General features: G+C 36.8%; 1 protein-coding gene across 1 annotated transcript; it reads right to left on the reverse strand.

Annotated features, from left to right (window-relative positions):
- Positions 1-145: 145 nt before the first annotated feature.
- On the reverse strand, positions 146-13,776 carry ctss2.1 (cathepsin S, ortholog2, tandem duplicate 1). The gene is made up of 8 exons (XM_023274886.3): positions 13,641-13,776; positions 9,197-9,321; positions 8,966-9,088; positions 5,873-6,025; positions 4,493-4,717; positions 2,642-2,807; positions 2,301-2,403; positions 146-1,516 (listed from the first exon to the last, which is right to left on the reverse strand). The coding sequence occupies exons 1-8, from the start codon at positions 13,651-13,653 to the stop codon at positions 1,417-1,419; spliced, it is 1,008 nt and encodes a 335-aa protein (XP_023130654.2). The 5' UTR covers positions 13,654-13,776; the 3' UTR covers positions 146-1,416.
- Positions 13,777-14,686: the final 910 nt, after the last annotated feature.

A 14,686-nucleotide genomic window follows, 5' to 3' on the forward strand; every position in this document is an offset into this window, starting at 1 on the left:
GATTTTATTTGTCCAAGAAAAATGCATGAAATTGGCTTCATCAATTAAAATCTTCCCTTAAAAATTGGATTTAAGTAGCTTTAATTCAGTGCATCACAAAAATATATATCGCATTTGCTTCTTTTAGCACACTGAGACATTCAAATCTTAGATATAGTTTATTTTTTTCATTAATGCAGATCTTCTAGATACCGTGTCCATTGTTTTTACACAAATTCTCCTCACTAAACTTCACTTTACATGGTAGTGGATACCTTAAGCATTTAAAAAATAACAAATATGTGAAGATTTTCATGTTAAATCATCCTTGTCTAAACAATAAGTGTTTCTAATGATGGACCACGACTGGAAGTGGCCACATTCAAGCGATAAAAATTAATCAAATGCTTCACCAGTTTTATTCTTTCTTGGATATGAAGCCAGCTTTTCAAGCAATAGTTCTACATTTCGGGAAACACCTTTATTCACTTTCTTGCAGAGAGTCAGGTAAGAAGATCAATGCCACACTCATATCTGTATGCTATGGTAACAGTAAAGCAGCTGATCAGCTTTCCAAAGGTAACCTCTAAAGCTCCCTGCACCAAGTCAAAAAAAATGGTCCAGCACTTAGCTTGTAATAAAAGCATGACTTCTTGTTTTTACACTTCATTGGACAGGCAGATTTTTTTACCCTTGGGCTGATGTCCCTGCTTCTACTCTTAGTACTAAGCTTAACTAACTAGCTGCTGACTGTATATTTCCATCTCCTCCCCTCAACTCTCTGCACGTACCAAGCAAATGCTGAACTATTCCTTAAAAGATCTCTATGGACTTTCTGGAAAAGCTGTTTGATAAGAGAAAATAAAAATATACTAAAAATATTTTTCTTCTTACACAAGACGAGGCTACTTGCCTACAGGCAGCTAGTACAAGGTTTGCTATCACATCAGCATGTTCACAGGATATTTACCAGAGACACTAGTATTGATTTAAGCCTTCCTTCTGTCGTAACATGTAAAAGCTAAATTGACCAACAAGCCAATTTCCCAAAGAGTCAATGGAATCCTTTCAGACAGTTTTCATGGCAGGTTTAACAGACAAACCTAAAACTAGAAGAGAAAAATCTGATTCTTACTTTCATTGCAACTTCTTTGTACTTAAATGTTGACATAGGACTGATTGGTAAACTGATAAATCCGAACTTGCCGCGTATCCCTAATCCTCAGCAAAGAGTGCATCCGTCTCTTTATTAAAGATACACCCAATCTGACACAAACAGGAACACAAGACAAACAAAGTTCTCCTCCAGATATGAGTTTCTAAAGAAGCACCAGCAGTGCTGCTTTAAAAGTGTATTAAAAGTTTATAATAAAAATGAACGTAAAGGATTTTGCATTATTAATTTTGCAACAAATTCAGTTCACATCTCATCTGCAGCTACATTATTGGATAGCAACCATACAGAGCGATGCCACACTGGTCGTTCCTGTTGCGTGCCATTCTGATGAAGCCCTTATCCCCGAAATTAGCTCCCCAGCTGGATTAGAAAAATGAAAAAGAACAAAAAGAAAAAACATGACTGAAGGCACAGTACAAGATTTATGGGGAAATTAATCATCAGTAAATGTAGCTGCCATGTATTAAAATATTACCAAGAAAATCATCAATGGGTTTGAAGCAGAACAATCACAAAAAATTGACTTTTTTTCTCCTATTTTCGATAATGCTATTCACTTCTTAGTATATTTTGATGCATTGATATGAATAGTGGTGAATATATATGGAAAAATGAAAAATATATTTCTCATCAAAAATGGTTCAAAAAAAATTATGCTTTTCATGCATTATGATTATGATAATTAATGAAACTTCTCCATTACAGACAAATAATTTCATGAGACCAGACCAACAGTCTGGGTTAATGGTAGCTAGAGAAGTTTGTGGAATTTTAAGTTAACCACTGCACTCATGTCAGCAAAATACCAAAAGTCTGAACAGCACGTAACAACCATTTCTTGCTTATTGATACATGTACTTTTTTGCACAGTTCAGACTTTCCTGTTTCACTTCTTGTTCGTCCTCCAGATCAGCCAGAATGCGTGACAGAGGAAGAATAGACAGGACCTATATATATATGTATATGTATATATATGTATATGTATATATATGTATATGTATATATATATATATATATATATATATATATATATATATATATATATATATATATATATATATATATATATATAGATATAGATATAGATATATATAGATATAGATATATATATAGAAGGGAAGTTGGAGCACTGAAAATGTCTCACCTGTTCTTTACCAGCCAGTAGTCTTTTCCGTTCAGAGTGCCGTAGCCCACAGCCAACACCCCGTGGTTCACTTTCTGGGTGCAGGTTGGGTCGTCGTACACTCCTGAAATAATACAAATATAAAACACAAATTCATCTCATTATATTCAAGTTTTTTTTTTAAAATTGCGCTTTATTGAAACATATGAGGAGGAATGAAAACTTGAGCTTATCTAATAACAAATGCAAAAAGACAACTTCATCCAACCCCTTCACCCTTCTTAAAATTATTTTTGTAACTTTCTGTTTTGATTAGAAAAATGATAAAGATAGTCTGTGTAGCAGATGATGTGTGACCTTACCGCTCCTATAGAAAGTAAATTTGGGCCGTGTGGCATCAATCGCGACGGAAATGGGTCCGATGGTGGCGATCGCCTCCTTCAGTGCTCCTTCGTCCCCTTGAGGCAGAAAGCTGTACTGGGAGCAGTTGGCGGCACGGTACTTGGGGTTGTAGCGGCACTGTTGTTGCTGAAGTTACAGGACAAAATGGGGTTAAAGGATCTGTTGGAGAAAACAATTTCTATTTTATTTTTTTTTTGTGCTGCTATATGGCAAAGTTGCCCTGAAGCAGAACTGAACTAGGCAAAAACAATGTTATTAAATATCTGGCACTTTTTGGTGATATTGTAACTGATTTTAGAATATGAGCTGACACTATTTATATGGGACTAGATGTTTCTCAAAAAAACTTTGTCAAACAGACTCCCTCACATCATTCTGGTTTGGATGATGTCCAAGTCTGAAAAATATAAACTCCTTTAGTCTCTTCAGAATTTTCCTGGAAGCTGAATGTCAGTGTCACATGACAGAAGAGACTATTTCACATCCCCGATAGAGTCTTTATTCATTTTTTGGTCGAATTAAAACCACAATACCTTCGCGAAGGCTGGAACAGAAATGCCCTCCTCCTCCACACAAACAACAGCGAACCAGATGAAGCCTGGAGGACAAACATGTTGTCCGCTCCGATTAATTTATTGTTGCTCCAAAGAGACATTAACAGCAGACCACAGACAAGTGAGAAGAGTGTTGCTGTCTGCAGCCTGAAGGGTCGAACTTAACTTGGTGCTGCTGTTCATACACCCACATTGGTGTCTCACACAGGAATCGGTTCAATGTAAACCTAAGTTTGCATTGGACGCCTAAGATCTGTTCATTTAAAACGAGCACTGCAGTAGAATATGTAAACTTGGAAAGCAGCAAACCAAAAAGAACAAAAATAATACTCTGTCCTCAATCAAGTGTGTGGAGAAAGCACAAAGACGAACAACATTAAGTACAAATTTTTCAAACCAAGCAACACTAAAGCAGCATTAACTTATCTAATATTGCAGTTGCAACTAACTAGTCCATAGGTGCGAATGTGAGTGCGCCTGGTTGCCTGTACCTATGTATAGCCCTGTGATAGATGAACAACCTGTCCAGGATGTACTCGCCTTGCGTTGGTTGGGATGGACTTTAGCTGCACCCCTACAGAGGACTAAACGGTGTAAAGATGATGGATGGAAACTTGAACCTGTGATTTGTTCTCCATTTTAACAAAAAATATTACCTGTCTAAGGCAAACCCTGCCATTTCTATATACAAAGTTAAAAGGACAGGAATACAAGCAAAACAGAATGCAGAATCAGTGAGCAGTCGTAAAACAAGTCCACACTCAAACTCACATTGTGGACCACAGCAGAAACTAAAAGGGCACTCAGAGAGCATATTCTCCACCAGGGCCACTGCCCTATCTCTGCCTTTTAAAAAATGTTCTCTTTGTTAAGATAGTCACTCAGATCTGCACCAAAATTTAATAGGCTTTTTCCTTGGCTACAGTCCATTTTTCTACTAAGTGTCACAAAATTTTATTTTATTTTCGGAATGAATAGTCTGTAATGTAGCCAAAATGTAATGTCCATGAAAACTGAGGAAAGAATGTTACCACAAGGTTCACTTATTAGTGATTTCCTTTAAGTCTTCAGAAAAACAAAAATCTCATGAGAACCGTGCAAATTTTATTTACTGATGAAGATCTTGTTCTACAAGGAAAAGCTGCAGAACAGTTACTTAATTATTCAGAGGGTTAGATACATAATGCACTTGGTTTAGGATGCAGATGCAAAAAGGTGTACAGTACGACTCGCTGTTTCTGGTGTTTAAATACTCACATGTCCTGTGTAGGGGTATGAAGCATCAGAGTCGATGCCCTGGTTGTCAATGACGTATATGAAGGCTTTGTGCATGAAGCCTCCGTTACAGCCGTGGTTGCCATATTTGCCGGAGCAGTCCACCAGATTTTGAGGACTGAGGTCCACCAACTTCCCTGTTGTCTTGGCCAACTGACCCTCCAGGGCCCCTGCAGCACTGAAGGCCCAGCAGGAGCCACAGGCACCCTAGATTACACAAAATCCAAAACAAACATATTCATCATATTCTCAGTATTCTTTAAAAATATCCACTTTGTTAGCCTCAAAGTCAGACGAAACACTTTTTCGTTTTATTATACATTCAATCTGACACTGGTCTGACATTAAAGGTGTTCTTTGTATTATTATTGTTGTTGGATTTTTGACTATCTTCTCTTTCTCCATGCATTTTAGAAGTAGGTAAAGCAGTACAAGAAACGCCTGCTTTAAAACATCACATGTGGATTCTAGCATAAGTTCCACTCATAATTAACCAACGCCGTATTATTATTATGTCAAACTAATACTATGTGAACTATTTCAGCCAAATAGAGTTCCCACAGCTGCAGTATTAAAATGTAAATTGTCCATTTGTCTTGCGTATCATTTTATACACATTTCCATGTTTGGCAGCACAACACGAGATTGTAAAGATGGAGCCCACAGGGTCCAGCACAGTTTAAGAGGTTAAACAATTGCACTGACTGTTTGAGAAAATGTTTTGTTTGTCAATTACATTTAGCATGTTGCACAGAATAGAAGGAATGCCAAAATCAATATTTCTATGTCTCTAGTTGAATGATACTCATCTGCACAACACAAGTTTGTAATAAGTTGGGTCCGAATTTCTCTCTTTCTTTTTTCCCAAAATACAGTAAACAATCTACACATGGAGATTTTTCACTTCTTTTACCAGGCAAATCTATTAAAAAAAGACGCAAATTTACTTTCAAGGACAAGCTGTTAGAACTCAGGTCTCACTAACACACTTGTTCATGACATAATTTTCATAGGTCTGATTTTAAAGTGATAACATTTATAAATAACTGTTGTGAGATGGTGAGTTGGATTTTGAGGTTTGAATACATTTGACACTGATGCCACCAGTCCTCTGGGGAAAAGGGGATGTGATAGAAACATTATTGTGGTGACAACATCCCGTGAAAAACATGAACTGATTCAAAGAATAAGGAACAGGACAAATGGTTGAAATGTAAGAAAAATGACACTGTTGACTCCACGATGAGACATGACGAGGTGTTTCTGCTTCCACCAATAACACGAATTAATCCTGAGAAGGTTCATACGTTGAGTGAACTGAAAGACTGACAAAAACAGAACCACAGTGCACTTTTCTTTTACCTGCATCTTGACGCTTGTGACACAGCCCTTCTCTCTCCAGTCCATGGTGTCTGGAACATCCACTCCTGATGCTCCTGTGAAGGGAGATGGCGCCCTCTGGATGTCAGTGGGAGGAGTGAGTGTGGCAAATGACTGCATGATCTCCTCTTGTGTCTATAAGGAAGAAGGAGAAGGTAACAAGTATTAAAAAGGGCAGCAAACAATGAAGTATTGAACCAAGCCTACGAGTTTACCCCAAGAACGTCATATGTCCCCCAGTGGCCAAGAAATAAAATTTAAATAAATGAATGAAGATTTGGATGTAATTTTAATGTACTTTTTTTCCTAGCCAAGAATAAGTGTCATAATTATGATGACTTAACTCGTGATGCTCCTCCTTTTAATGCTATCAGGGGGAAAGAGCAATTGAAAAGATAACAGTCGCATTCAGTTTTATTATCAAAGATGTTCCATGAGATTATAAGTATATAAATAACTCCTACATCAGAATTTTATGAGTACACATTTCAATGCCCCAGATAAGATCCATTCTGGTACACAGAGTAAGACCAATGAAGCCAACCAGGCAAACCAGTTTCATTATTATTATCATTTTTTAACAGTTTCACCTTCTGGTCTCTGAACTGAGCTAAGTCACAGCTCAGTTTACTTCCACTTGAATTCTTGATTTAAACATTGCAAAAAAAAAAAATCTCCAAAACAGACTGAGATGAGGCAGGTTAAAGGACACAGACCAGACACCACTTGGTTATCGTTCCAGTATGTGCTTGAGTCATTCATTAATCTAGACCCAGAATAAACTGTGGGAAGCCGACTACAAGTGTGGATAAAACACCCTGGTGAGCTTGATCGGTGGTCAAACTGAGAGCAGAAATCATCTCATTACTTTAGTTAAGCCTCAAAGGCCAGAGCCAAGAAACAACTGCTTCCCAGAAAATGTAAGTTGGAAGAACCAAAGTGTAAGAAGATAAAACCCTGTGCTCAGCAGCAACATTGGCTCATTTACATTTTGCATGAGGTTAACTCAAAGTCACAGTAATTTATTTTCTCATATTATTTAGCTAAAACGTTAACACAGTCATTACATCTAACAGGGTCTCCAGCTTCTCAAATTCCATATCAGTGTTAATGAATGAATAAATGAATACCTTTGACTGAAAATAAGAAAGAACTAAATGTGAATTAATGAAGCAAGCAAATACAGTCACTGTTAGATACTTTAATATTGAAAATTACTAGTATTTGCTGCCCTATATGTGATAAAAAATGAATAAATAAATAAAACAGAAGAATATTTTGCCTGGTTGCATTCTGCTTGCTGCTAATATGCACTTAAAACTCTTTGCTTGTCTCACAGTACTTTATGTATTCTCCAACCTATGTGTGGCTTTCAGCACCAAGTCTATTGGTTCCTACTGAAGACAGACATTTTAACAAAATGGGTCACAATTTTGTATTTCCTACTTTTTTTTTTTTTTTTTTAAAGAAGTGCTGAAATTTCACAAAGAAGCTTGGCACTGTTGTTTTCAAAGAATGTTACTGAAACAGAGGGAAATAGTGCATTTGTTAGGGGCTTCTTAAAGTCGCAACGTAAAGAACCTTTGGTGGCATGGACCTTGTGCTTTAAGAGTGATGGAAAAATATTGAGGATTGTATTAACTGTTCTTTGAGAGGTTTAATGTTACAGAGGTAGCAGGAGAACCCAAGCACAGACTCACAGAAACTGGCAGACAGGTGAATAAAGGTTATAGATTTATTTAATCCAAAAACTAAACCAATACATAAAGAGAACAGAACTGAGAGAACAGACTTAAACCAAACAACTCAAAACTCGACAATAAACACTATGAATACTAAAATGAAAGTCTACCAAAACAAAACTGAATTTACAAAACTAAATTAAGGAGGAGTACTCACTAGATGGGGGAACTGAATACAGAGGGGAAAACAGGCTGAGGTAATCCAGGGGAAAATGAGGATGAGGTAGGAACAGCTAGCTGGAGACTGAAGCTGAGCTGACGAGAAACCAGGAGGAGAACTGAGTCCATGTGTGAGAAAAAACCAGGAGGGGTGAAAAGAGAGTCCAAAAGGTGGGGAAGCAAATCCAAAAGAATGTCCTGAGTCCATGACAAGATGTGAGTCTTTGACAGTATGTGGGTTGATGACCCAGCGGAGAGTGAATGAACGCACAGGGCTTAAGTAGCAGGAGGTGAAGTAGAGAACAGGTGAAAATAGTGAAGTAATTGCTGCAGCTGATGTGTATTACTGCAATCAGCAAGGTGCAGGCAGGTAAGTGAAACAATGGAGACAGACAGATAGAGGGAGCCAAAGAGACAGGTCAAAGCAGAAACAAATCAGGACTCAAGGGAGAAAGGAGGAAAAAGAGGAAGAAGGGGAAAGAAAGGCAGGGGCTGGAGCAGGATCATAACATTTAAGATCTGTGTGAAAGTGCAGAAAATCAATGTGTGCAGGTGGCCTGAGAGGAGAGAGCCACACTCCCAGAATTTTGGGCAGGAAGACTTACACTCCGATGATAGATAAATAGGAGATTTTGTGCTTCTATCGCGTGACAGAAAAACAGACTAACTATTCTGAACAGACAGAACTAACAAGTAGCGAAACAACGTGATACAAATTTATGAATATTGTCATCCTTTTTGTTAGGAAAGCTCATCTTCCATAACCCGGTGAGATTCTGTGCACTGCCTGAATAAAGAGACACTGACTTCAAGATCCTCATTTTAAGTGTGCGATTCTTTTTCACACACATTCTTTTCAGCTGATAACAAATCTTAAGGTTTCATTTTAACAAGCCACTCAGAATCTAACCTTATTGACCCTGAAGCTGGTGGCAGACAGCTAAAACAGAACCTTTAGGAGGCCTTGAGGGTTTAGTTGCCTACTACCTTGCTAGAAACACATCACATGTAAAAATATCCGCAGCCACACTAAAAATTAGCTGCTCAGCTTCTAAATTCAGTTGAATTTTACTCCATCTAGTCTGTATTCAGCTAAGCTAAGCTTCCAACATCATCAAGCCTGTGGTCAATAATAAATAAAAATGATAATCATGAATCAATAAAAAAGTCTCACCAGGTCTCCCATGTGGTTCATACTCAGTTCGTAGGAATGAAGCCCCATCGAGGCCTCAAGGTTGTGCTGGGTAATAAGCATCAGGTTCTTCTCCCACAAATCCCTGCGTTGCTCATCCTCCACCTCAACACAAAAACACAGAGAAAAAGTGCAAAAGGTCAATTTAAGGTATACCTTCCAGAAACAGAAAATTCTTCCATATATATATAATTTTTTTTCTTAATTACATACATCATTTTTGTACATCTTCCCGTGTGTCTTCTTCCACAGCTCCCAGTGGAGGTCCAGCCTGCTGTCAAACATGGCTGTTGCCCCGACAAGCAGGGAGATGAGCAGCAGGCTCCCCAACATCAGGCCTGCAAACACACAGAGACAAGGGCCACATGAGAAGACAGGATGTCATCTAACCTTTCATGAGACAGATGTTGGCTAAACAATCTCCCTGGCAGAGACCGCTTAGAGTCAGAAACACACAAATGGTTTTCACTTCAGAAAAACCACACACAAAAGCAACTTCTGTGAGACTGTGGGATTAGATATGACTAAACATTTTCAGAGCTGCATTAAATGTTGGCAGACGAACCAGCAAAAGAAACAAAAAGAAGAAGACAGACAAAGCAAAGAAGAATAGTTTCTGAAAATATGAGCACAATTCAACTTATTGTTTGTTCACGAAAGCCCTGGACATTGATTTCATGATTGTCATACACTCCATTGAGTTTGCAGACGTCTTGCTTATATTCATCTCTGGATAACTAATTATGTATCAAATTAAATCTATTAGCGATATAGTTAGCTTTCTGGTTAATTCTGGAACCAATAAACATTTAATTGAAAAAGTAAATAATTAATTCAATAAATACATGTATTTTTATGTGCTATTGTGAGAATGCAAACATTCAGTTTTTAAAATTGCTTACCTGTTGTTAGTTTAATTTTCAAACTTTGTTAAACAATAAATAAATAAAAATAGCAAGCTTAACTTTCCTGTCTTGCCTCATTCCTCAAGCTTTAAAGGTGTACGAGGCTTAATTGTGAGGTTTAAACTTTAAACACTAGCTAGGGTAATTTGCCAACCATTACTTGCTTTCGTTGTGTGTGCCAGTGTGGTCTAAACTGGGAAGGTCAGCTAGGCTAATCAGCTAACTGCTACCTCACTACTATATATATGCTTCATAATAAGACAGAATAATAAGATACAGTCATAACCAGGCTGGTGTACAGCGCAGTAATCTACTGTACAGCACTCAGAGAGTTGACTTCATGAGGAACAAAACATTCTTTAACTGTTGATGTAAGACAAGGATGTGGTTTTCATAAATTGGCTGCAGGTGTTACCTCTGCACGTAAGTTGAACAATAGATGAGCAGGAACAACGAACACATAGTCCGATTTCACTTCAGTTTTTCCAAACACAAGGTTAAAATGTGGGCTATGTGTAATTGTCTTTAGTACGGTAATAAACAGGAGGGATTGTACACCAGGATGCAACAAGTATTTTACTTTTATGTTCACTTCTTTGTTATATCAGTGAAATCAAAGCGAAAACATTTAAAAATGTCTGTCAAAAAACCTGTACACATACTAACACATTAAAGAAATAGCTGGCATCACATTGAAAGTAGTAAAAAGTAAAACACATATCAGCACAAAATAAAAACAACCAGTAGGGCAAAAAACTCAAGAATAGAGGGCATAGTTTTGCCCAGAACATCTTGTGCATTTTTTTTACTTTACAGAGGAGAATAAATATATACCTACTAAACTGCTGGCACCGAGCTGAATAAACTGAAAAGTTTCTAAGCAAAGTGAATATGAAAAGTACTTGCATGTGTCTAGACATCTGGTTTCCAGCTGCAGGACAGAAGCTGAGATGAACTCCAAAGGGAGATGATGAGTTTATAAAAGTTATTAATTCATACAGAAATAGGTTTTTTCCACCACCATGAGTATATTAACTTTAGCAAAAACACAAGCAAGTCAAGCTGATCTTATATCCTCATATGCTTTTCACAACATTTTGCAACAGCCTGATAGGCAAAACCCTGATAAAATGAGTTTTACAATAATACAATGTTACATTTTACCAGGAAGCCCTGAGGATACAGCCCAATAGCTTATTTTCGTCCCATGACCTCAATCTATTTCAACAGGCACATATATTTATACGTTCAGAAAATATTCACTGCTACCAATATCTGCCCCTGAAAGGTATAGTGATACTTTTTACAATTTGTGTTGGGCAAGTGGTAAAAGTTATGGAAGTAAGGTTAGGGTAAAAAGCCTAAAAACTTTACTTCCTAGAACAATTAATTGCTTTCAAAGCAAATAATGCAATTTGAAACCATGTAACTAGCAAATTGCAATGGCTGAAATTCAGGATGTACATTTTGTAGCGTGTGTTAGTCAGGGTTTAAACTGTTGTATCGATGTTTTTACAGATCCATGCCATGATTCACATGTGATAGTCGCTGTTTTAAACCTATACATAGTAAATATGGAACTTAAATGGAACTGTAAATAATTGTATCATAAATAAGATAGCAATATTAGTCACAAAAATCACAATTATATATTTTATTCAGATCTTACAGCCCTGTTTCCGAGTTTGGCTGTATGGAAAAAAAATAACCTGGGGCCTGAGAAATTATTTAACTGTATGATTAATCAACTTTCAGCTGAATCTTACTGGTAATTTTTATACAAATTAATGCTGAGCAAAATTCAAATTCTGAGCAGGTTAACAAAATAATGCATTTAGGCACAGGTAAAGAGTTTCCTGACATTTGCATTGCAGTGTACATATTGTACATGTATTAGCAGCTATTTTCACCAATATTTAATCTGTTGAATATTTACTAGATTAATTATTTGTTTTTTACAACATAATAAAAATATTTAAAAAGTTGACTGTTATATTTATGACCCTTTAACTACCAAATATTAATTTTTTTTGCTTGAAAAATAACATCAACATTTTGGAGGTAGAATGTTCTTACAACTGACTGGTCAATTACCAGATGAAGCATTACAAGTTCAACTTACATCAACACTGGAAAATGTGCTCATTATATTTAGCATGAGATAACAGTTTTTTTTTTTTAGGAAGAGTCAGGTCAGGTGGTCTGACTGAGGTGGTCCAGATATTCTGACAATGCACAACAGACTATTAAAAATTATTGTTTCTTCATATCTCTAACTCACGAGCAACATAAGTATCACTTCCACAAATTTTAAGCTGATTATTGGACATGAATCCCCAAATGATGCAACTGTCACAAGACCTGAACTGAAACTAATGAACAAGTAAGAAGTACAGTGCATGTCACCAGGCATCAACATTAGACAGACTTTGGTGCCAGAAGTGACAGAATCAGCATTTCTTTAAGGAAGAAAGCAGTCATGAAAGTCAGGTTAGTTAGGTTTTAGTTTCCATGTTCAGGATTCAGGTCTGCCATGGAAACACCTCATCTACTAGAGGATGACGAAGAAAAAAGTGCTGATTTCGTCTCTCTAACTGACGTACTACATCATATTAATAGCATGTTACTGTTGAAGCTGCTGCAGGTTGAGTTAAACTACTGCATATACAGTTTTAAGTGCAGGGAAAGCAGGTAAATCTGAGGACTTGAAATGACTAAAGGGGAAAGAAAAAACAAAATTCTGACACAAAGCAGTTTTTGGACTTTTTCTCTAACCCTTGATCTTTGGTAACATGTTGGGTTACTGGGACATTTACTGAAATGAAACCATGTAAGAAGTTTAAAGGGAAAAATATCTATTTAGTGGAGCGCTGAGCGACTGAAATATGAGCTTCACCACACCCTGTCTTTGGAATACGTCAGAAGCCAAAAAAAATGCATCAGTCTTTAACAGTGTGTTGTATTTTACTAGCTTGTTGTATAATCTATTGTTGGAATTTTTTTTTAACTTAAACGTAAATAACAAGGTTAAACAAATGAAGAAATCAAGTACAAAGTAGAACATTTCCTTCTGATTTGTAGTGCAGTGGAGGTATAAAGCAGCATTAAATGCTCAAGTAAATTACAAAACTGAAGAACAGTACTGGAGTAAACATACTTAGTTACTTTCTAACATTGCTAAATTCATACTCTAAATCTTAAATGCTAGTGAAGGACTTCTCATCAGAATTTGAAACTCGGTAGACTTTCAGTGACTTTCAGTAGTGAGAATTGGATTTCTAGCCAAATAAGGTTGAACTTGATCCAAAGACAAACATTTCAACTGGTTGTCTGGCTTACCTAATTACCAATTTCATAAATACTAATAAGAAAAAGATCTATATCATGCTCTTGATAAATGTTTTTAACAGGAATACTATACAAATGCCTTAACTACACAGCACAGCCTTTTAAATTACTCTGTAATATTTTGAGGCTACATTAACAATATATCTGATTAATTTGATCGTCCTTAAGTCATTATTAATCAACACAGTCGCACTTTACCTCAGTAAAACAACGTTATAATAACATTACAGTGATTCTCTGGGGTTTGGATCAACACACCTGCAGCCTGAAACAAAGGCAACAGTTTGAACAGCACAGAAACGAAAGTAAAAGCAAACTCACGTTTAATTTATGTATCGACTCGTCTTAAATGAGTTTATTTTGGTGTAAGCTGTGAATGTGTTGCTGAAAAGCGTTTTACTTGCCTCGATCAGTCATCGCTGCTTCCTCGTTGAACCTGGTCTCGCTTGTACTTTCCTGGTTTGATATTTATGAACAAAGTGTCACATGGTCTGTCGCACTTCTTCCTCTTATGAAACAGAAAGCTGCATCACATTCTTGTGTGTGGTAATTACCTCAAAAAGAGAAAAAAAAAAGCTGTTCATGTGTATTTTTTAATAACATTAAAGCCTAATAACTGGACAACATATAACAGGATAATATAATAGAGACAAGTTATCTTATTTTGCATTTTTTAAAACACACAACAACACAAAAAAGTGATGGAAATGTTTTATACATGTCCCACTTATTAGCCTCTAGAGGCAAGGATTTGAATTACATATCACAATGCAGGTGGAAACTGAGAAAAATCTCTGTCAGGAGCATTTACCATCCAGGGCTGTACTTTTCATGGCAGCCAGTGAGAATAAGAGACTATCTTTGTGCAGAGATGGCATCTCCTGACTTGCCTGGAGGCTGTGAGAAAAAGAAAATGGAAAACACTCCTCTTCTTCTCTGGGGAAAATGAATATAATGGCAATCTTCTCATTAGATTTTGGTAGTTATTGTGTAGAACTCAGCATTTTGGTTGGATGGCGATGGAATTGGAAAGGTCAAGGAGGTCGCTAAAATGAGGAGCACTGCTCAAATGTTGGAAATCCAGTCTGTTGCTTTGTGCTTCTGGACTGAAGTGTAGGTCAAGATGAACATTTGACCTGGTAAGAGTTCTAGTTGAAAGGTGAGGAGGTCACCATGTGTACTTGCAGCCTATTGTTGAATGACTGATCGCAGAATAAAAGTCCTCAACATAGAAATTATATTTTTTTAAGCCATACTACTTGCTTTTTAAAGATTTGTGTAGTACAAAGTACACATACTACTGTGTATTCTGTGCTGTATGACAGTTATAAAATTAATAGCTTACATCTTACCCAGCTGAAGAGATAGATAGATAGATGGATGGATGGATGGATGGATGGATGGATGGATGGATGGATGGATGGATGGATGGATGGAGAAATAGATAGAT

The sequence above is a fragment of the Amphiprion ocellaris genome, chromosome 9, assembly GCF_022539595.1.
Source record: "Amphiprion ocellaris isolate individual 3 ecotype Okinawa chromosome 9, ASM2253959v1, whole genome shotgun sequence".
NCBI classification, from domain to species: domain Eukaryota; kingdom Metazoa; phylum Chordata; class Actinopteri; family Pomacentridae; genus Amphiprion; species Amphiprion ocellaris.

Bases quoted from the DNA above. Each gene is read 5' to 3' on its own strand.
- ctss2.1 (XM_023274886.3), bottom strand. The intron at 6,026-8,965 runs GTGAGACTTTTT...TCTTCCTTATAG, and splicing joins TGAACCACATGGGAGACCTG to ACACAAGAGGAGATCATGCA. The intron at 2,404-2,641 runs GTAAGGTCACAC...GTATTATTTCAG, and splicing joins ATTTACTTTCTATAGGAGCG to GAGTGTACGACGACCCAACC.